At 47.6% G+C, this 22,165-nt stretch overlaps 1 protein-coding gene across 2 annotated transcripts; it reads left to right on the top strand.

The window, feature by feature from the left end:
- Positions 1-885: 885 nt before the first annotated feature.
- LOC306703703 (uncharacterized protein) lies at positions 886-6,565 on the top strand. Of its 2 annotated transcripts, none has more exons than XM_079169757.1 (7): positions 886-1,295; positions 1,557-1,624; positions 1,800-2,028; positions 2,874-4,777; positions 4,946-5,158; positions 5,344-5,474; positions 5,621-6,565. In XM_079169757.1, exons 1-6 carry the CDS (start codon positions 950-952, stop codon positions 5,446-5,448), a joined length of 2,865 nt encoding a protein of 954 aa, XP_079025883.1. In that variant the 5' UTR covers positions 886-949; the 3' UTR covers positions 5,449-5,474; positions 5,621-6,565. The 2 variants fall into 2 exon arrangements, with proteins under 2 accessions (XP_079025883.1, XP_079025882.1); XM_079169756.1 differs by having other exon boundaries at positions 4,943-5,158.
- Positions 6,566-22,165: the final 15,600 nt, after the last annotated feature.

Here is a 22,165-nt window from a genome sequence, read left to right as displayed (position 1 = left end):
CGCTAACTGTGTCGGATGTCCAACCGGAGCTTGTTGTGTCGCTTTTGAGCGGAACCCCGGTGGTGATTTCGCAACATTTCGGGGGCTTATCGCGGAGACAACCCCTCGCGTTCAGGTCGTTTCAAGTGGCGATGCTGAGCCGATAGCTGCGTCATCATGTTGCTTCCGACTCGAGTTGTCGAAAAGAAATCTCAAGTTAACGCCAGCGGTGAGGCTGCCCGCCGTCACCCCGCCGGAGGCCACTCCCGACCCCTGAGATAGATGGAAGACGAGCTGCTGGTGTGCGGCTCACGGTGAAACCCGGTCTTACGGTGTCGCTGTGAAACTGGTGACTTTACATCACTTGGCTCAGCGTTTTGTTGGCGCGTTATATACATATACTATATAATACTGCATTTATTACCTAACGTTCACTATCGGATGGACGTCCATTGATGTCTCGCGTCGCGTTAGAAAAAAACGCGCAATTTTTACAAAAAATATGACCAACCGCTGAAAAGTGGAACTGGATGCGTGTTTTAGGGATGTTCGCCACAACTGTTTGGAGAGTGAGAAGTGATGCTCTCACTGACAGTTAGGGTGCATTACGAAGCAGGACCCTCTAGTGAAATGCTGCTCACTCCCACCTGGTGGGGACTTTCTTCGTTAGCGCCACTGGAGGAAAACTAGCTTTTGTAAGCAATGAGAGACGTTGTGGTGCGTTTGAGCTAACAGGCTAATTTGTAGCCGTCCACCGGGAAATGTCAGCCTGTTAGCGGGGTGTATAGTTGCCACTTAGTGTTGGGGTCGGTGGGCTGTTGTCTACTGTCACCCTATCCACGTGGACTTTGTTTCAGGTCGGTGGTGTAAAGTTTGGCGGTGTAACATTACCGGGTGTTTGAGAGGGGGGGGGGGGGTGGGCAGGTGCGGTCCTACTAAAGTTAAATTATACATCACAATATTAAAAAAAATGGCCGGCGACTGCACCCACACCAATGCCCGATACGCGAACGCAGACACGGTTTGTCCGTCCAAGCCGTGGTCGGACGGAGACGGAGTCGGAACCGGAGGGATGGAGTCCGCTGGGAACTCTGAGGGGCGTGGACTTCCCGCACGGTGGTCGCCCAACTTCGAGACGATAGACGGGCTGTTGTACCGCAAGAAGCTGGAAAGGGGCTTCGTCAACTACCGGGAGGTTTTGGACGAGGATCGGAGACCCGAGGCCCTCTCCACCTTTCACCGGCGGAGGCTCGGCCGGCGCCACCTCTCCCTGGAGGAGACGTATAAATGCGTGGCTGAAAACTACTGGTGGGAAGGTAAGGACTTCCCTTCCGGCCTTACGTCTGACATACCAGGAACAGCTGACTCTGAACACCAGCTTCTTGTCTGTTATCTTATCTAGAGACTGTTTGTATTGTTGGGGAGTGAATGGCATTTAAAACGTCCACACATTAGTGATTAACTCAATCAAAGATTAAGACATGCACTCACACATAAATGACAGCTTTTCTACATTTCCTCTTGAAGCTCTCACTAGCTTGGACCCGTTAATATTGTTCTCTGTATTCTCTTCACAGGGATGTATTTCCAGATCAGAGATTTTGTCCTGGGCTGTCTAGAATGCCAGCGCATCAAGAAAACAGAGGTATGTAATGAGATCCTGTATTCATTTTAATCATCAAACGTTCAGTCTTTTTCTAATTTGTCTGCATCTCACACTTCTGAGTTTACACTCTCATTCTCACTTAGTCGTGCTCTCACACTCGGATGTCTCGCACCGTTGTATTCCTATAATGATGCCTCTCTTATCTGCCTCTCAGGAGCCGGGTGGCAGAGGATGTGTCACGAAGACGATGGTGTCACACGGCGGCGACATGCTGAGCAAGCTGAGGAGTCAGCGGGAGGCGGGGCTGTTCTGTGACATCACGCTGCGGACCAACGGGAGGTCCTACTCGGCCCACAGAGCCGTCCTGGCGGCCGTCAGCGATCACTTCCAGGAAGTCTTCACGGAAATGGACTCGAGCATGAAGGCAGACATAGATCTCACCGGTAAGATTTGAGGTCCCAACTGACAAAACACTGCTGCTTGAGTTCTCATTGCCCCCAGATGTACCCCCCCCCCCCCAAAAAAAAGTTCTTCTTTAACTCAAGTCAAGTTCATCACCAGGAAGTGTTCATCACTGTTCCTCAAGATACCAGACTGTTATCAATTCATCTCCATAGTATTTGATCTTCGTTTTCTCTGTGAAATGATGAGAATTATAATAATAAACAATGTTTCTGTGATTAACATGTCCAGGTTAGTACAAACAGAATAGTTTATGCATGGTTTCCTTTATTTGGCTTGTGCAGGGACTTTCCCATCGACCCAGTGATTCATGTGATGCATTTATCAGTGACGACTGACATTTTGTATAAAGTCACATGACAATTGTTGACGAGGTTCATCTCTCATTATCATTCAAACAATGGTCTGTAGGAAGCAGAGAGCTGCAGATGATGCATGCATACAATGGTCTTTCAGGCAACAGGAGGCTGTATTTAATGTCCTTTTGAAGCGCTTCCGGCTTGTCGGTTCGTGACAACGATTTAATTCAATCAAGAAATTCGGAGTTGGAGGGTCCAGACCCTGAATTGGGACACAGCCATCGTCTGTCTTCTCCATTACGCATGTCTTTGATGTGTGCCGTCAGACAGGAGCAGAAGTGGCCCTGATTAAAGCCGTTGTTATATTGTCTCCACCATCATGTTTACACTCTGCTCCCACTCTGCCTGCTGTCTCTCTGATCCTCTGTTTGCTCAGTCACTTTCATCTTACTCACTGATTGACTGCGGTGCAGCATGTATAATTTAAAGGCTGCTCCCCTATTTTTTTATTTTTTTGTCCCCTCCAGGTTTTGGCGAGGACAGCCTTCTGTCTCTGCTGGAGTTCTCCTACTCCTCCACTCTGTGCGTTCGCCAGCAGGACCTACCCGAAGTCATCGCCATGGCCCGCCACCTGGGCATGTGGCCCGCGGTGGAAGCCTGCTCCGCTCTCATGAAGGAGCAGGAGCAGAAACTCCACCCTCGCAAGGACTTCGCCTCAGCCTGTTGCTGCCAGCAGAGGGAAGGCAAAAGGAAAAGGCTTTTTGGATCGGAGAACCATGTGAACAACGGCTTCAGTCGACTGCTGGATGCATCCGATGAGTCTATAGAAGGAAGTCCGAGGCGAAACTTGCGTAGGATGCCGAAGGCCCAAGGCCACAACGGCCTCCCGCTTAGCCCCTCGCACAGGATGAAGCTCATGGACTTCAAATCTCCCTCACTCAAGAAAGCCACCACGCCTCGACACACCGCAACCAACCCGCAGAATTACACGCGCATATCGCCACCGAACACCCGGCTCCTCCGCTCCACTCCCGGGGCTGCCAAAGAGGTTCTGAGGTTGCTGCCCGTGCCGGAGAGCCCTCGGCGAAACCGAAAAGCTCACTCTATCGCCCAGCTCTCCCGCACCTCCATGTCGAGGGTTAAGAAGGTCGCCGTGCGCAGCCCCGTGAGGATAAAGCAGGAAGTGGAGGAGGTCGGAGAGGATGAACAGGATAACGCGAGAGCACAGGAGAAGTACGAGCTGATGAATGTTCTCGGGTTGCAGAGGACCGCCCTCCTCCCTAGACCGGAAGATCTGATTGGCTGGAGACAGAAGAAACGCCTGAGGAAGCTGAAGGCGAACAACTATTCACTGACAAATCGGCGGAAACCACGCCCCACCTCCCCGGGACTACTGTACGGGCCTTTGACACTGTCCCTTCCCCTCTGTAACCCCGTTAACACCCACCTCCTCAACAAGTCAGGGAAGAACAGGCCCGTGGGTCCGGTCAGCAAAGAGCAGATGACGGCGAAGAGGCCAAAGGCCGTCCCGCGACGCATCCCTCCAAGTGACAGGAGCATGCGGAGTCAAGGTGTGTTGCCAGACATGTTCCAGCCCGCATGCAGGGCTCCCTATGGTGGGAGGGACCTCAGACGGTCGGTGAGGAAGGGCGACGGCGCCCGCCTTCCTGCCCAGCCGCCTCGGCAACGCAACACCAAGAAAACGCTCGTGAGAAACGCGGTCAGGATCAAATCGGAGCCGACTGAATACTCCGTCTCAGGCTTCCCTCTTTCATGCAACAAATCGCCGCCTTCACACAGGACACAAGCCAAAAATCAGGTCCCCGTAGAGACGGTCAGAACGCCGCGTTACAACAGCAGCCGACCGGCGCCCAAGGCCAAGCTTAGGCGGGGCTCTACGGTGGAGCTGGAGAAGACGAAGACCAGAGAGGAGGGCAGGAAGATCGGGGTCATGGACAACGAACCTGGTGGGCTCCAGTTTTCGGAGCGAGCACCTCCGGCGTCCCTCTACAGCCACCCTCTGTACAAAGTCATCAAAGAGGAGCCCGCAGACCCCGTGCCAGTGGGAGGACCTTTCCCCGAGTCTCCCTCGTCGGACCTGGGCAAGCGCCAGAGCAAGCCCCCCATCAAACTACTGGACTCAGGCTTTCTTTTCAGCTTCTGTCGGCCCGCAGGGGGCCCGATGGTGGGCCTGAAGAAAGAGGAGGAGAGCGTGGATATCTGCCTAACGCGCTCCGTGTCACAAGTCGGGGAGAAATTTGGAGCGGAGGAGTCCCCCCACAGGGCGCTGAGAGCCAGAGTGCCGACCCGGCTGCCCGTGGTGAAGAAGGAGAGGAGCGTGAGCCAAAGCAGGGCTCAGAGACCCCGGCAAAACTCCCGACACAGCACTCCTCACCTGGCCAAACCTGTCGGGTCAAAGGCCAAGCCAAAGGTAGACGAAAGGGAGGGCAGTGGTTTATTTTGGGATCATAAAGCATCCAGGGGAAAAAAGCAGTTAAAGGGGAACGATGCAGAAAATGTCACCTTTTTGATTTTGAATGTATATGATGTATCTACAAAATGTGCTTAAATCCCTTCCTTTCTCCTGCATCACCAGCAGCAAGGTAACCTCCCTCAGAGCAAAAGGAGCTGCGTCACGCCGGACGCTGTCCGTCGGGCGAGGCTGAAGCGGCTCCGAGGGCCTCGGAGTCAAGTCCCCAAAGCCCCAAAAGCGGCCCACGCCTGTGTGCAGTGCCCGGCCTCCTACAAGGACTGTGATGCTCTAATCATGCATCGCCTCAGGCACATCGAGGGCAAACACTGGCCATGTCTGGTAAGACCTAAGTAGAGTTAGACTATAGTAGATTTATTCCACTATGTATATCTGTATTGTAAATATGAAGCTGGAGCCAGGAGACGGTTAGCTTAGCACAAAGCAGCCACATGTGTGCCCTTAATATAAGTTCTCCCTTCGTGTTCATGCCGTTAACCCTTCGTCCTCCCCTCTCCGCTGCGTAGCTCTGCAGTAAGACGTTCTTTCGACTGAGGAACGTACGGAACCACATCCGCACCCACGACCCCAAGTTGTACAAATGTCGGAGCTGCATTGCTGCCGGTTCCTGAGGGTCTGCTCCAGCAGCGAGACTGAGGTGAGTGGACAGTTGACACCTTCTCAAGGCTGAGCTGCGCTTAACCAAATCACTAATGTGCTTCACGCTCGCCTCGCTCATCTGTTGTCTTTTGTGGAGCTGCCTAAAAGGTTTGTTTGTCTGTTTCTTAACACTATGTCTTCCAGGATGAAGGCTTTCGCTGTGTGACACCAGCGACCCGGCTGACGCCAGAGGCACATGATCGATCAGCAGCTTGTACATAATGCATCTGTCACACACGAGCACAAAGGGGCCGTGGAAAGGCATAATTACTCCGATTCTAATCATCGCTGTCGCCAACGATGGCTAACGTTAATTAAATAACCAAACCGAGGCTGCTGGTCCTGTTTGGGTTAAACTTGAACATTACACTCAGGGGGTGGGGAATGTCGTGCCACGGTATAAAGTGATCTAACGTCACGGTTGTGTATAAAATGAAATGTAAAGTGATTGTTATAACTATTACTGCTACGTATTGTTATTATTTTTATATGTATAGATGCATCTCGAGTGCACTTATGTCATAGCTTACGTTGTAAACCTAAGAAGCGGTGATGATATTGAAGGTTTTGGAGTCGGCGGCGGGAAAACTTGAAGTGATGAAAGAGCTGGAGGGAATACTTGAAGTGGGCGGGGTCCTAGGAGTGAGACGGTCCTTTGGGTGCTTCAGTGGGTCTTTTGTCCTCTTGGTGTGCTAACCAGTCTGTCCCCTCCTTACGTATTTATCTCTCATCGTCTCTCGTGGTCGGGGGTTTGACTCCGGGCCGGTATGGTGACACCACTGCATGTGTATTCGCAGGCCGTTTGTGGTCCACTGTCTTTTCTAAGGCTGCCAATTTTGAAAAAGGGAAATGTGTGTGTCGTTTTTAATGTGAATTTCTGGCTAGTAATCAACACAGCTGTGTCATTACAGATGTTTTATTGATCTCTTCCACTTTGATCCAAGAGAAAGAACCTTGTCGTCTTGTTCTACTAAAAATCCCCCTCCTACTGAATGATGGTCACATTAAGAGATATTTAAGTTTCACAAATTGATTTTAGAAATAAATGAGCTGTCTATTGCTATCTGTTAAAAGACTGAATAAATTGTTGCCTTTTACATCTCGTTGTTCTGGCTTTAATTGCATGTTTTATGTTTTATTTCTGTGACTGAAGGGAACAAAGGACGGTGTAGTCAGTGTGACACAATTCTTGACTTATTCAATTTGTATTATTCTAACCATAGAGATAAATTATGTAGAGATACATACGTAGAGATTGTATTTCTATTGCCAAAAAATATCAACTGCTATTAGTCTATTATGATAATTAATTGGTTTCAAGCAAAAATGCAAAACATGTGGTTCCAGCCTCTCAAATGGGCGTATTAGCTGCTTTTCATTGTCTTAATATTAAATTAATTTAGTTTGGACAAAACAAGCCACAAGAAGGTGTCCGTTGAGCTTAAGGAAATGTTTCATCATTTAAAAAACCAAACGATTAATTGAGAAAAGGTCTAGCACATTAATAGATCATGAAAATAATTATGTCAAGAGAGAATTTTTAACCTAGAGTGAAAATATTTCCATCTACAATATTAAAAACCTACTCCCGTTACAAAGTGGTGGTGATAACGAGTCACTGGGTTGTTTGATAAATCTGCAGTGGCTTCAGCTCTGAACATTTATCCCGTGAGGAGGAGGAGGAGGAGTTCTGTCTGTGGACGTCGTGATCCAGGAGGAATGAGGAAGAGCTTTATACATGAATCACACATCTTTGCATCCTTTCTGACTGATTATCATCTGCAGCATAAATGAAGGTTGTTGTGTTATCACGTGTGCAGCAAGACGAGCTGAAGTACAGACTCATGCTAAACCAATTTAAGAAGAACCCGTGATGAGCCGTCTGACTGCGTTTAGTCGTTACACCGAGAAGCTGGAACACAAAATGTACGCCGACGGGTAGGAGCAGCTAATATTTGGATACATGGGACAGTCAAAATAAAAGTAGTTCCAATTAGGCATTTTGAGAAAATTATGGAAATAAAATATACTGGGAGTCCACATATAATAATGAATTTGGGGGAAGTACGTATGGTGTGCAGCATTATACACTCACCGGCCAAATTGCTTGTTAACACAAATAGCTAATCAGCCAATCACATGGCAGCAACTCAATGCATTTAGGCCTCTAGACGTGGTGAAGACGACTCGCTGGAGTTCAAAGCGAGCATCAGAATGGGGAAGAAAGGGGATTTAAGTGACTTTGAACGTAGCAGGGTTGTTGGTGCCAGACGGGCTGGTCTGAGTATTTCAAAAACTGCTGATCTACTGTGATTTTCACGCTCAACCATCTCTAGGGTTCACAGAGAATGGTCCGAAAAACAGAAAATATCCAGTGAGCAGCAGTTGTGTGGACGAAAATGCCTTGTTGATGTCAGAGGTCAGAGGAGAATGGGCAGAGTGGTTGGAGATGACAGAAAGGCAATAGTAACTCAAATAACCACTCGTTACAACCAAGGAATGCAGAATACCATCTCTGAACGCACAACACGTGGAGCCTTGAAGCAGACGGACTACAGCAGCGGAAGACCACAACGGGTGCCACTCCTGTCAGCTAAGAACAGGAAACCGAGGCTACAATTCCCACAGGCTCACCAACATTAGACAATAGAAGATTGGAAAAACGTTGCCTCTCGATTTCAGCTGCGACATTCAGATGGTAGGGGCAGAATTTGACATAAACAACATGAAAGCATGGATCCATCCTGCCTTGTATCAACGGTTCAGGCTGGTGGTGGTGGTTTAATGGTTCGGGGGATATTTTCTTGGCACACTTTGGGCCCCTTAGTACCAATTGAGCATCGTTTAAAACGCCACGGCCTATCTGAGTATTGTTGCTGACCATGTCCATCCCTTTATGACCACGGTGTACCCATCTCCTGATGGCTACTTCCAGCAGGATAATGCACCGTGTCACAAAGCTCAAATCATCTCAAACTGCTTTCTTGAACATGACGATGGGTTCACTGTGCTCCAATAGTCTCCACAGTCACCACATCTCAATCCAATAGAGCAGCTTAGGGATGTGCTGGATCGGGAGATTAGCATCATGGATGTTTCAGCCGACAAATCTGCAGCAACTGCGCGATGCTATCGTGTCAATATGGAGCAAAATCTGTGAGGAATGTTTCCAACACCTTGTTGAATCTATGCTACGAAGAATTAAGGCAGTTCTGAAGGCAAAAGGGGGAGTCCAGCCCGGTACCAGCAAGGTGTACCTAAGAAAGTGGCCGGTGAGTGTACATCAAATGTATTAAAATAGCAGATGTAAATGGACAGAAACAGAAAGTGACGAGACACATTTGCATCTTGCCCTGTTCTCATTAATATTAGCATCAGAAAACATTAAAGGATGGAGAGGATATAGAGAAGAACGGATAACAAAATATATATTTCAGATAAATGTGAAGTAAAGCTGACAGACACTGTGTGTGGTTGGAGAGAAGAGCTTCTGAAGGTGCTGCCTTCCTCAGTAACCGCCTCCCTATGCGGTGAAATCTAAATACTGATGACAGATTTGTGATCAATAAATGATTGAATATAAAGTATTCAACATGGATTTTATTTACAATGTGAAGTCCATTAATCTAACAGCATTTCCTTTTGATGTGGTTCTTGTGCATATACAAAACTGGGATCTGCAGACTGCTCGTTGTTTCTGTAATCATGCTTATTCCCTGTTGACGTGCAATGTTTAGATCAATGTCATCCTCATCAGGCAAGAGAAGTCTTACATGCACAGCAACGTATTGTGGCAGCAAAGAACAGGATACAAATTCATCAAATTTTTCCTCTAATAAAAACCCATTTTTAGATCTGCATGCACAAATCCCATGGCAGGTTGCTAATGTTTGGAATTTAGACATTTTCACATCCTGCGATCCACAAAGTTACATTTAAGTGCTGGTGGCTCTGTAAATACTTGTAAACAAAATGTAAAAAAGCTTTTTAGACATATATATGGGGAAGAATGTAAAAATCCCATTTTGTTCAATGCACCTGCTTCAGGCCGGTGATACGTACGAGGAATACCTGCCAATGGTTTAAGTTGGGTTGTATTTGTGGATGTGAGAATGTCTTCACACATTTCTACAGATTTCTCTCCCTCCTTTTATTTCCACCCCGCTTTGAGCGCATCGCTGAGGACACATGTTGGAACTTCATCAGTGTTTTTTTGAGGCAAGTTGCTGAAACCCAAACTGCTCTGCAGCTGAATCTCGCTCTCACAAGCTGCGAAAGATACTCGTCAAAAGAGAATATTTCAGCAGAGAAATCTCTCTGGCGTATTTGCTGTAATGAGAATGCTCGTCAAACCCGAGGAAGCAGGGACTACTTTGTTCACTCTGCGTTACACTCTACAAAAAGCGTTCACATTTCTCTCTCCTTTGAGTGCATCACTTCCCATTTCTTTGATTATTCAGGTTTCACTGCCAATTCGTCCATCATTAAAACCAAAAAACATGATTGTTTTTCTATCTTATCTTATCTCTGACTGAAGTGAATGAACAGCCCTTTTGCTGTTATAATGCACATGGTTTTGAACTGGCGCTTATCTAAAGACTCTCTTTGGTGTGGCTTCTTTAAACCATCAGTACCTAACCCTGACACTAGATGACAGCCTGCACTAGCGGATAACAATGGCCGCTTGGTAACAATCAGACTAAAATGCAATCCATATGAACCCCTACCTCTGGTGTGGTGTATCTGAGAGCGAGGGGCACGAGTAAAAACAACAAGTTGACCCAAAGGGCTCGCAGGAAGTGGTCATGTTTTGAGCAGAAACCCTTCCACGACTTCTGGCTAAGCGTACAAATATGAATTACCTTCATGTTCTTACATTTAATTATCCATACAAGTGGGCATCACACTGATAATTATAAAAACACAGAAAAAAGGTTAAATGACTGTGGTTTACGCACTTTTGACTCTCATATAGGGTCAACGTGAGAGACCTTGTGGCTGAATAAACTTTCAGGAAGTGGTAGTCGTCGTGTGAGAATGCCCTTATGTCACGAAGGCTAATAATATTGTGGAGGTGTTTTCAAAAAATGAATTTAAAAGGTCAAAAAGAAGATATGTTGATGTCAACCCCAAAATACCATTAGCCTGAGTATCTGTTGCAGCTCACCACAGAGTAAAACTCTCAGTGCCTTCACACTGCAGCAGTATTCAGGGGCCTCAGTGTACTTTTTCAGACTCATAACCAAGAGGGCTTACTTAGGTTACCCTTGTCCCACCAGCGACTGCATATGTGGGCTTATGTGAGTTTAGGGAGCCATGGAGAGTACGCCCAGGAACAGCTGACAATTTATGCTAGTGGGGCCCCCACATTCTCAGAGAGAGAGAGATGGAAGAGGGGGGAGGGAGGAATAGGGGAGAAGGAGAGATGAGGAAAAATAAGGGAGGGAGTGGGGGGGGGTGGGGGTGGAAAGAGTAAGAAGTAGGGAGCACAGCAGACCTGGGTTGAAGGGGTGAGAGAAAGAGAGAGAAAAAAGGGAGAGAGAGGGAGAGAGGGAGGCTGTCTTGTTTGTAGCTTGTCAGCAATTGCTTGAGACAAGCTTCCCCTCCATGTGTGAAAGCTACTTGGCAGGAATGCTTGGGCTGTACCAAGTGTAGCCAGGCGAGAGGGGGGTTCCGCGAGAGGAACAGACCCGGATTGAGGAGCCAATGTGTGGCTGAAGTAATCCTTCGGCGGTGGCGGCTCTTTGATGTTGTATCTTTGTGGATGTGTGTGTGTGTGTGTGTGTGTAGTGAGAGGGAGGGAGCGGTGTGTGGGTGTGAATGGGGCTGGAGAGAGTGTTCTCTATGGATATGTGCTCTCTCTCCCCGGCAGCAACAAAAGAGAGGGAATGAGACACCCCCCCTTGCCCCCCCCCCCCCCCCCCCCCAGCTCTCAAGAGAAAGAAAGCAAAAAAAAAGGAAAAGAAGATGATGAAACCTGAAGTGGTCCTGCAGTGTGAATTGCGTGTGTGTGAACACACACACACACACACACACACACACACACACACACGGATGCTCATGTTTGCATCTACATATTTGTGTGTCTCTGCATGCATGCCAGTGTGAATAGCTTCTCCAATTTAATCTGTTTACTAACAATCTGTGTGTATCCTGTCTGTGCTATTTGTGTGTGTGTGTGTGTGTGTGTGTGTGTGTTGAGCCCAGTCTGTGGGTGGGTTTCTTTCTGCATTCAATTGTCTCTGTGTGTTTGACTGTGGTCATGTTATGTGTTTTCTCCCCAGTAGAGGCTGTTATTGTCCTAAGAATATGTGTGTGTGTGTGTGTGTGTGTGTGTGTGTGTGTGTGTGTGTGTGTGTGTGCGCGCTTGTGCATGGGGTCAATCTCCAGTAGCCTGTTGCTTTCTGCTTCTGACTGCTCTCAGCTCTGCATCAGGAGGAATGCAGACTGAGATGGATTCCTGCAGGATTCCTCTTCTCTGGCTTCCTTATTCCCACTGCTGCCGCTGAACAAACACACACACACACACACACACACACACACACACACACACACACACACACACACACACGCACACACACACACATTTCTGCTGCTTCTCTGACACAAAGAGGAATATTTTACAATCTAAACTGACTGGTATTGATGACGAACACACATCGAGCAGTTGGCTTCTTTTCTTCCCAGAAACTTTCTTTCTACTCTAAATAACTGAACTACAAACTCTCCTCCTCATCGCCTCCCATTTTCTTCCCTTTCACCCCCCCATCTCTCTCTCTCTCTCTCTGTCTCTCTTCTCTCTCTCTCTCTCTCTCTCTGCTGTTGGCAGTCACAGGGTTTTATTTCCACACTCATCCTTTGTGTGTGGAAAAGCAGTAAAGTTTCAGAACGTCCAGTCAGCAGCAGCAGCAGCAGCAGCAGCAGCAGCAGCAGCAGCAGCAGCGGGCTACCGAAAGGGCAGCAGCCTCTATGTTACACAAGGAACTGAAAGCTCCTCTCATCCCTTCACCCCTGCTCATCATCTGTTTCCTTGTGGTAAAAAAAAAAGAAGAAGAAAAGAAGCCAAGAAACGGGATGCAATTTTAAATGAATTAGGCCGTGAATAATTTTCAGGATGTCAAAATGTATTGGGGTGAAGGCGTTTATGTAATTGGAGCACTTGGTTCACTGGTATGCAGCTTAAGAGAGGCAATTCTTTATTAGGACTGAAACGCACCGCACACACACACACACACACGCACAAGCAACCCCTTAATGAATGTACACACACATCCGTGGACTCACATGTTTGATTTGTGCACGTATGTGTTGGTTCACACCTACGCTCACACCTGAGTGATGCGGTTGATGAACTCGACAGTGCTGACCTCATTTACATGTCTCTCTTGAGGAGGCGTAGAACGGAGGGGACAAGGCAGAGAGGAGAGAGTAGACAAAGGGAGAAGGAGGGGAAAGGAGAGGTGGTGAGAGAGAAAGGCAGGGGAGGAAAGAAGAGAGGAGGAAAAGGAAAGATGTGGAGAAGATGAGAGGAATGGAGTGGAGAAAAAGAAAAAGAGAGGAGTGAAGAGAAGGAGAAAAAAGGAGAGAAGAAGAAAGGGGATTTGATGAGATACGGAGAGAGGTGTGGAAAGGAGAAGAGAGAAAAAGAGGGTAGAGAGTGGAGGAAATGAAACGGGAGGAGAGTGGAGAAGCGAGGATAGCAGAGGGGAGAAGGGGAGAGGAGAGGAAAGGAGAGGAGAGAAAGGTTACTGAAGAGGTGATGATAAAGGAAGAGTTGTGCAATGTAACGTGAAATGAAGGGGAGGAAAGGCTGAGATGTGAGGAGAGGTGAGGTCAGGAAAGGAGAGAGGAGAGGAGAGGATGAAAAGAAGCAGAGTAAGAGATAAAAATGAAGGGGAGGAAAGGCAAAAGGAAGAGGGAGGGAAGGATGCGGAAATAAGACAAGGAAAGAGGAAGAGGGGGAGGGCATTTGGGGAGGAGAAAAAGATGGGGAGTAAAAGGATACATGAAAGAGAGGGAAAGTTGAAAGGTAAAAGGGGCAGAGAAATGAATGAAGGCTGTGGTGGAGGAAGGCAGGGATGGAGAGAGGGAGGGAGGGAGGGAGGGAGGCTGGCGGAGGAGGGAGGGAGGGAGGGAGGGAGGGAGCGAAGGGAGAGGGAGGAGGGTTGATCTCTGGGGTTTGAAGCACATTAGTATTCATGGGGAAGAGGAGGCCACAGACAGCAGAGAAACAGAGGGACCAGACTGAGAGCAGCACACACACACACACACACACACACACACACACACACAAACACACTCACACATCCCTCTGTGTAGCCTACGTGCCCACACACACAGAGCGTATGTATTATGTGGATTTAGACGCTACAGAGGGCCTAACCATTCCTCGAGCTGAAAGCAGAGACAATTGCGCTCCATCTTGTCTTAATATCTCCGGGTCGCACACAAATAATGTGCACACAAAATCTGACAATCCTCCCCAGGGATGATTTAGCGGTTGAGGCCTCCCGAAACCACCACGCACCCCCGCTGGCCTCCGATCGAATCCCGCTTCAGAAGCGTCTCTCCTGTGTTTTCACCGTTCGCGTTCCCCTTCCTCCCTCCTGTTCCGTCAATAAAAGCAGAGCACACTGCGGGGCCATGGATTTGCTTTGCTTTTTCCCTTTTAAGAAAAGAGGGGCCCCCGAACAGCTATACTGTGCACACCTTGCAGAAGCGGGCGAGAGGAGCGAAGGAGTGCAGGTGACTCATTTCACTGTGGGAGAGGAGGGCTGGGCTGAGCCGAGCTCTGGGGAAAAGGGTGGAAGACAGAAATGATTCCTATCGTGGTGGAGGCCACTGACGGTGGCAGGAGGAGAGCAGAGAGAGAGAGAGAGAGAGAGAGAGAGAGTGAGGGAAGAGGAGGTGGAAGGAGAAACGGCAACACTCTCCGGGTGTTCTATTCTTAGTCTCTTCTCCTCAGACTTTGGGTGTACGTGTGTGTGTGTGTGTGTGTGTGTGAGAGAGAGAGCATGTGTGGGCAGGCAGGTGGTGTACAGCTGACAGTTGATTTGCTGTGACACCAGACACACTGGCTGCCTTGGACTCCCATGGCCTAGATATCAGAGTCTCCTGGAAGCCCCTCACACTCTATTTCACACACACACACACACACACACACACACACACACACACACACACACACACACACACACACACACACACACACACACACACACACATGCATGGTCACACACACAAACACACACACTTAATCACATGTACAAACTCATCTGTGTCACTCACTCTCTCTCTCTCTCTCTCTCTCTCTCTCTCTCTCTCTTCCTACATATCACTGTCTGATTGGCAAGCAGGTGGGCTCTACTTAATGTCCTTAAGGGTTCAGGAAAAAGAAGAAGAAGAAAAAAAACCTGGCCTAGTAAAGATAACACCAACAGCAAGGCAGCAGGCAAGAAGAGCCAGAGAAAGATAAGGGAGCTAAGTAGAGAAGAAGAGTAGAGAAATTGTGACAAGAGAGAGACAAATAGAGTGAGAGAGAGAGAGAGAGAGAAGAAAAAAAGAGGCAAAGAGAGGAGTGATAGAGTGCAGGGCGCCGATAGAGAGAGAGATGGAGGAGAAGAGATCCCATCATGTAAACAGTCTGAAGCACCGCATAGAGATGGAGGAGGCTGTTGCCATGGCGGCAGAGGCTGCATCCTTTTGTTAAATATGTCACTCAGGGGGAATCAGGGCTAATGAGGAAGGACTTTGCGCCTGCGCGTGCGTGTGTGCGCGCCCGTGTTTGGCCGATGTGTATCTGGGCAACACAGTCTGCTGGTATTCTCACCAGTACTGGTGGTATAATGGTTCACACCTCAGGAAAATAAGAAATATATAAACGATGATAGCGGAGGAAAGAAAAAACATTTGAGAGCGGAGGGATGAGTGGGGAATTAAAAATAGAGAGCTGAAGTCAAGCAGGGGTTACACAGCCCCGTGTAGAGAAATGTCAATGTCATTGGTGAGAAGGGCGGCGAGGCAGTGTGTGTGTGTGTGTGTGTGTGTGTGTGTTTGTGTGTCAGCGTGGCAGAGTGAACTCTATTGAGACTTAGGCAAGTGATGCGTGTGTGTGGTTTGGCGTGTCGCTGTGATGCGTAGGTGGTTTGTTCTCTGTGCTCTTCATCTCGCTGCAAATTAGTGAAGAATCAAAGGGAAACAGGTTTCATTTAATCCTACCCTCTCTGTCTCTCTCCGTCTTTCTTTCTTTTTCTCTTTTCCCTCTCTTGTCTCTTCGTCCTCGGCAAACAGCCTTGAGCCTCCCACAGAGTGAATGCAGACATCTGCCTGCACACTCTCTCTCTCTCTCTCTCTCTCTCTCTCTCTCTCTGTGTCTCTCTAACTCTTTTTCTATCTTGACACACAAACATGCACACACACACACACACACACACACACACACACACACACACACACACACACACACACACACACGGGGTATTTGTTTTGCTGTCAGCACCGTCATCAAAGAGAGTGAGAGAGATCTTCGCGCCATTCTTCCATTCTACTCCATTTCCCTCTCCCCGCATGTTTTTCCCTTCTGTTCCCCTCTACCGGCTCCCCTTTTTTTTCCTGATCTTCCCCTCTTTTCCCTCTCTTCCTCTGCCTTTATAGACAGGGATAAATAATTTGATCTGGAGGGTTTTGAAATTCCACCACTCTGAGAGGCGTGACGTTAATCTTTTATTATCTGCTCTCTCATTCTTCCTCTCCCTTTCTCTTCCATTCCTTTTTCTCCTTATCTCTCTAACAGACCCTCCCTCCCTCCCTCCCCCCCCCACCCCCACCCCACCCCTCCTGCCTTTCCCCCAGCCCGTCCTTGCAGTATTCTAATGATTCATATTTCACATCCACTGCCTTTTCATTTAGCCTGTCTACACCGCTTCAGGGACAGCTACTCACGATCTTAATTGACTGAGGAGATAGAGGGGCTGGGAGGGTGGCAGAGGTAGAGCCACCAGCCAACCCCCCACTGTACACAATCAAACGCATATGAGAATGAAACGGAGGGAGACTTGAGCACAAATACACTCTCTCCGCCATCCACGCAGTTGAACAAAAACACTCCAATGCATTGGGCAGACATGCCGATTTGCACGCTTGTGGTAATTAAGTCGTCGATTTTTCTTAGGGTCAAGGGAGTGACGCAGGAGAGCAGGGCAGAAATGATGATGTGAAGGAAAGGATGCTCAGATGAGGAGAAGCGAGAGGACTCGCTCCCTCCCTTTCTCACCTCTCTCTCCATCTCCGCCTCTCTCCTCCTCTCTCTGTCTCTGTATCCCCACCAACACCCACCCTCCCACCCCCCAGCCCATCTCTCTGTCTGTCTGTGGCTCTCTTTGATCTCAGCCTCTGTCCCACACTGCATATTAAGATGCCCGGGCCCCTGTTTGGTATTCTGAGGCGGGCACCAGGATGCCAGTCTCCATATCCTCTCCTCGCTTCTCTCTGAAAGAGAGCAAAAACCCCTCTGTCTGTCTCAAGATGCTTATCCCGCTAAATGGGTCTGAAATAGCTGGAGAACAGGGCGGGGGAGCGGTGGTGGCGGCAGGGTAGAGAAGAAGAGATGCACGGAGGGGGAGAGGGCTGTAAGGGGAAGTATTAGACACATCACAGACGGGTGGTGGGGGAAGAGGTGGAGGGGGGGGGGGGGGGGGGGGGGGGGGGGGGAGTGGGAAGGGAAGCGTGGTAAGGGAAGGAGAAGCAGAGTGATGGGGCTGATTTTAGCTGGGAGGATAATTAAACGTGATTATCACAATGGGCCAGTAATAAAGCTAGCTCGTACATAGAGAAGCCAGCCCTCCCGTGTTTGCCTCGCTAAAAAGAGGGAGGAAGGAATGAGGGAGGGAGGGAGAGGAGAGGAGAGGAGAGGGAAGCACAGATTAATAGGGGGAGGAAGAGCAAGAGAAACAGAGAGAGAAAGACAGGGAGGCATGGAGGGGGAGAGAGGGAGAGAGACGGTAAAATAGGCAAACAGAATTAGAAAGGGAGAGTGAGTGGGAGAGTTTAGTGGTGGGGTGATTTCTCAGTGTTTGGGATTAGCGTGACTCTCTCACCCACACTCCCTCTCCCCCCCCCCTCTCTCTCTCCATATATATCTCCCTTTTTCTTTCTCTCCCTCTCCTTCTATAAGCCCTGGGGATGGCACAGCTTTAGTTAAACTGCTCTATTAAACGGCGCCTGCTGAGAAAATCAAATTATAACTTCCTTTAATCAGCGAGTATCAGTGGCCCACACAGGAGCAGCCGGCTCTGACAGCACACACACAGAGAGAGAGAGGGAGAGAGAGAGAGAGAGAGAGAGAGAGAGAGAGAGAGAAGGAGACTGTGACTGGAGACCTGAGGGAGGCCGATATGAACCTGTCTCCCGTCTGCTTTGGTTCCCATGGCAACAAGATAGAGTGAGGGGGAATATGGGTTGTGGAATGTCTGCATCTATCGTTTCCTCTCTGTAAGCATTCATACACAACGATAGGCGAGAGGAAGGGAACGTACGCTCAGCGAGCCAGGGCGTCCTCCTGTTTGGGTGGCGTTTGAAGGTGGGTGCACACACTCACAGCTATTGTCATCTGTGTGTCCCCGATGTCTGCCTGAGAGACACAAGTATGTTTACTCAGGTACTGTGCTTCAGTTTGATTATTGAGGTATACTTGAGCTTTACTTGAGTATACTCCCATTTTCTGCTACTTTCTACTTCTACTTCACTACATTCAAAGGAAGATATTGTGCAACTTTACTCCACCACATTTATTCAGGCCTTTTGGTTACTTTCAGATGATGTTCGATTAAAAAGCATACGATATGATTATAAAATATGCAATGCGTTTTTATATATTAAATCAGTGGTTTGCAGCCATTTATGGCTTGTGACCTCTAGCAAACAACTGTGTTTACTTGGGGCCCCCTTGTTACAACAGTTTTATTACTAAACTGCGTCTCCAATTATGTGGTGCAGACAAATGCCATTGATGAATCTTGGCAAGACCCGCCCCGCATAGCACGCCGAGCCAATCCTAGCGCTTGAGTTCTACGCAGGGCGGGTCTTGCCAAGAAAAGTGCGATTCAAAAATAACGCAGCTATTGAAGCAAGCAAACAAACTGATCGTAGAGATTAGCCTACATAAAAAAAGAAACCAGTTACTAGTTAAACATTAGCGACGTGAACATCTGTCTGTGGTCCGTGTGCAGCTGGGTTATCCAGGCAGCGAGTGTTTGAGACACACAGCTGGTGAAGTGATCCCGACTAGTGCTAACGTCAGCGTACCAACACATGCTAACTGCAATCAGTCACCCTGGAGGGCCGGACTGGCCACGGCTAGTAACTACCTCTGTAACAACCAGTGTGACAGAAATATGTGACAGAAAGTTTGACTTTGACTTTGAAGTGACGATTACTCTATAATGTTGCATTGAACAAATACTGACGTTTAAATCAATCAGGACTACTCAAGTACTCAAGTAAGGTTACTTATGCCCATCCCTGGCAGCTAGCTATTTATCTATCTTATCTAATAGAAGCCAGTTAGTGCCGTAGTCACTAATACGTTTAGTATCAACAACTTACAACGTTTCCTCATTATGTCGATAGTAGCATTATGTTTTCTACAAAACACATCTGTTGCTGCAAATTCGTTGTGTATAAAATTCTAAGAGATAGGGTTATTAGCAGTTACACCAAAGAGAAGTTTTGCCCTTAACTGTTTGAGGCCCAAAGAGGTCTTAGCCTGCCTTTTCTTCTTTCCTTCTTTTTAATCACAACCCCACAGATTTAACTTGTGACCCTTTGGAGGGGCCCAACCCCTATAGGTTGAGAACCACTGGACTAACCTACCAAACAGTACATAAAGTGTGTTTCAGAATGATGCAAACACATAGATGCATAATATATCAGTCTGCATGTTTGATACTTTAAGCATATTTAGCTTGTAACACTTTATTTTAAATGCAGGACTTTTCCCTTTTTTCCCTTTTTTTCTTTTTCCTTTTACTGGATTAAAGGACCTGATTACTGTTCCACCACGGGATCTGAGCTCACTTCCGGCCTCAGCCGTATAAGTGTAACAGACTCGTGCAATCATAAATCCTTCTCGTTAGGAGGCGATCTAATCACTCTCGCCTCTGATTAGTCATTAACAGTCCAGTTAGTGAAATGGTGAGACGCAGGTGGGTGGGCAACTGCTTAGATCTCCGGGGTCTGCCTTGACTCGTTAATGATCGGTTAATTAACATTGTTTTAGTCCTCCGGCTTGTTTACACTCACCTGCCACGGGGAAGTCAGAAAACACTGCTGCAGGGGACAGTAAACACGGGTAGGGGGGGGGGGGGGGGGGGGCTGCAGGTTAGAAAGGGAGGAAATTATGTTGAAATACAATAGAGTAAGATAGGCCAAGTGGTAGCATCTCGGTGCATCAACCGTCATTAAGGATCCGGAGGCAGGGCGGTGCTTGTCTCTGTTACTCATAGCAACACTGCATACCATGATAATAGGCTGACTGGTGATTGGTCAGGCTGCCACACTCTGGCAAGTGACCTCACCGCTGTGTGAGTGAGCTCACTGTCTCAGTATTTTGATAACCCAGCCGGTCCTGGCGTTCTACGCAGCACACCGCCACCAAACCCGTTGATGAATAAACTGTAGCCTGTTGTTGGCCCACACAGGGGGCCCCTAAAGATATAGTACACGCCCCCGTTACTCAAACCCACCAGGGATCCTAGTTTTCCTCCAGCCACTGGTCTGAAGCCAGGTGTTTTACTGTAATTTGTTAATAATCTACATGTTAACTTGTCAGAGCCACTGTCTGTACCAATAAAATGTATCGCACCTCCAACCCACCACCTCACCCCTCCTCTCTGTGTCTACAGTGTGTCTCCACCGCGCAAGACTGTTTATCGAAGCTTTAAATAATGCAGATGGTAATATGAAGAGTGAACAGTCAATGTTGGTGTCCTGCTTAAACACACACACACACACATACACACACACAGATGATGCACACACCCCCACACATGCAGGCAGGCAGACAGATGAGCAAACACAACCACACATAACGCTCCCATTCGCAATCAATAGGATTCGGTTTTTCTCCAGTTGTTTTAATGTAACACTGGGCAGAATTCGGATTTTGTTTTCCCGTGCCCAAAGTATTCTGGGTTAGTCATACCAGAGAGATTCAGGGCCGGAGAGCCAGAACATCGACCTGAAGAGCTTTGCTAGTGTGCATGTCTAATGCAACCCAGTCTGGGAATACTGCCAGTCTACTGTTACTCCACCAGTGGGGTTTGTCACACACACACACACACACACATACACACACACACACACACACACACATGCCCAAACCCACACACAGAACCAGAGAGAGAGGGAGTGTAAGACAGAAAGAGAAACAGGGCTTTGTGGTGTGTCACTGATCTCGGCTAGCATGCACGAACACGTCCATGGCCTGCTTGTCAAAAGTCACAAATATGCGGCTCTCATCCCATTATTTTGTGTCCTACGTACCGTGTGTCATCCCACAATGCTCACTGTCGTAAAAGGCCCCCGCGTTGCTGATGCTCTACAGCCATGTGTGTTATCTGCTGAGAGACATGAGGGATGTGAACACACCTAACAAGTTTGTCAAACAAACCAAATAACTAAATAGGATAACAAAGACTCAAAGAACTCATTAAGGAGCTAGTTATGTAATAATGATGTAAGATTTCAAGTTAAATATTCAAAAGATCAAGCGGTGCCAGCTATAATGAGTATTTGTTGGGTTATAGTCGTCTTTGACGTCTATAGTCGGTCTTGGATTTTGGATGCATTGGTGTGACAAAACAAGCAATTTAAATTGCGAGGATCATTTTATTGTCTGAAATGTTATTGACCAAGCGAGAGAAAAGAATTTGCTTGTTTAAGTAAAGAAAATAATCGTCGGTTGGAGCCCTAAATGATGAATGACATTATTGAGCACAAAACATGCAACCCAAACAACTTTTAGCATGGCACCCCTATTTATGTGTTCAGTCGAAATCTGCCATTGGGCTTATTTTTGAAGATTGGGAGCAAAAGAAGCCCTGTTGCGAACTTAAATTTTGTGATGCAACTCCTCTCAAAAAGTCAAAAGATATAATACACTCTCCTTGTACAGTTAGTTTGCTATTCACACATAAAACCCAGCCCTCTCCCTCAAACAGCCTCTTAAAGAAGAATGTCTCAGTTTGAAAATACATCTTCACTTTGAGAGTCTGAATCAGTTCTCAGAGAAGTACAGGAACACACACACACACACACACACACACACACACACACTTATACTATCACAAGCCTCAGAGGAAGAGTGAAACATTAAAAACATGCAATGTGAGATTGGTCCTTCTCAATATTTAATCAAGATACATTTCAAATCTAGCCCAAATGTATAATCATGACAACTGGGGATTGAATGAATTTGTGCTTAATTGCACACAATATTAGCTGGCCTGAATGTGTGTGTGTGTGTGTGTGTGTGTGTGTGTGTGTGTGTGTGTGTGTGTGTGTGTGCGTGTGTGTGCGTATGTGTGTGTGTGTTGTAGCCAGACTTTATTGTATTTGTCAAAGGAGGATCAATATATTTTTTCATGCCTTTAGGTACTTTGCTAATCATAACACTTTTAAAACGGACACATG

This window comes from Pholis gunnellus (assembly GCF_910591455.1).
Source record: "Pholis gunnellus genome assembly, chromosome: 12".
NCBI classification, from domain to species: domain Eukaryota; kingdom Metazoa; phylum Chordata; class Actinopteri; order Perciformes; family Pholidae; genus Pholis; species Pholis gunnellus.
Note: the sequence above shows the minus strand (reverse complement) of the source record. Positions and strands in the feature narration are given on the sequence as shown.

Excerpts from the sequence above, each read along its gene's own strand:
- LOC306703703 (XM_079169756.1), top strand. The coding sequence starts at position 950 with ATGGCCGGCGACTGCACCCACACCAATGCCCGATACGCGAACGCAGAC. Across the intron at positions 1,296-1,556 it reads TGAAAACTACTGGTGGGAAG|GGATGTATTTCCAGATCAGA; the intron begins GTAAGGACTTCC and ends TTCTCTTCACAG. Across the intron at positions 5,159-5,343 it reads GCAAACACTGGCCATGTCTG|CTCTGCAGTAAGACGTTCTT; the intron begins GTAAGACCTAAG and ends TCCGCTGCGTAG.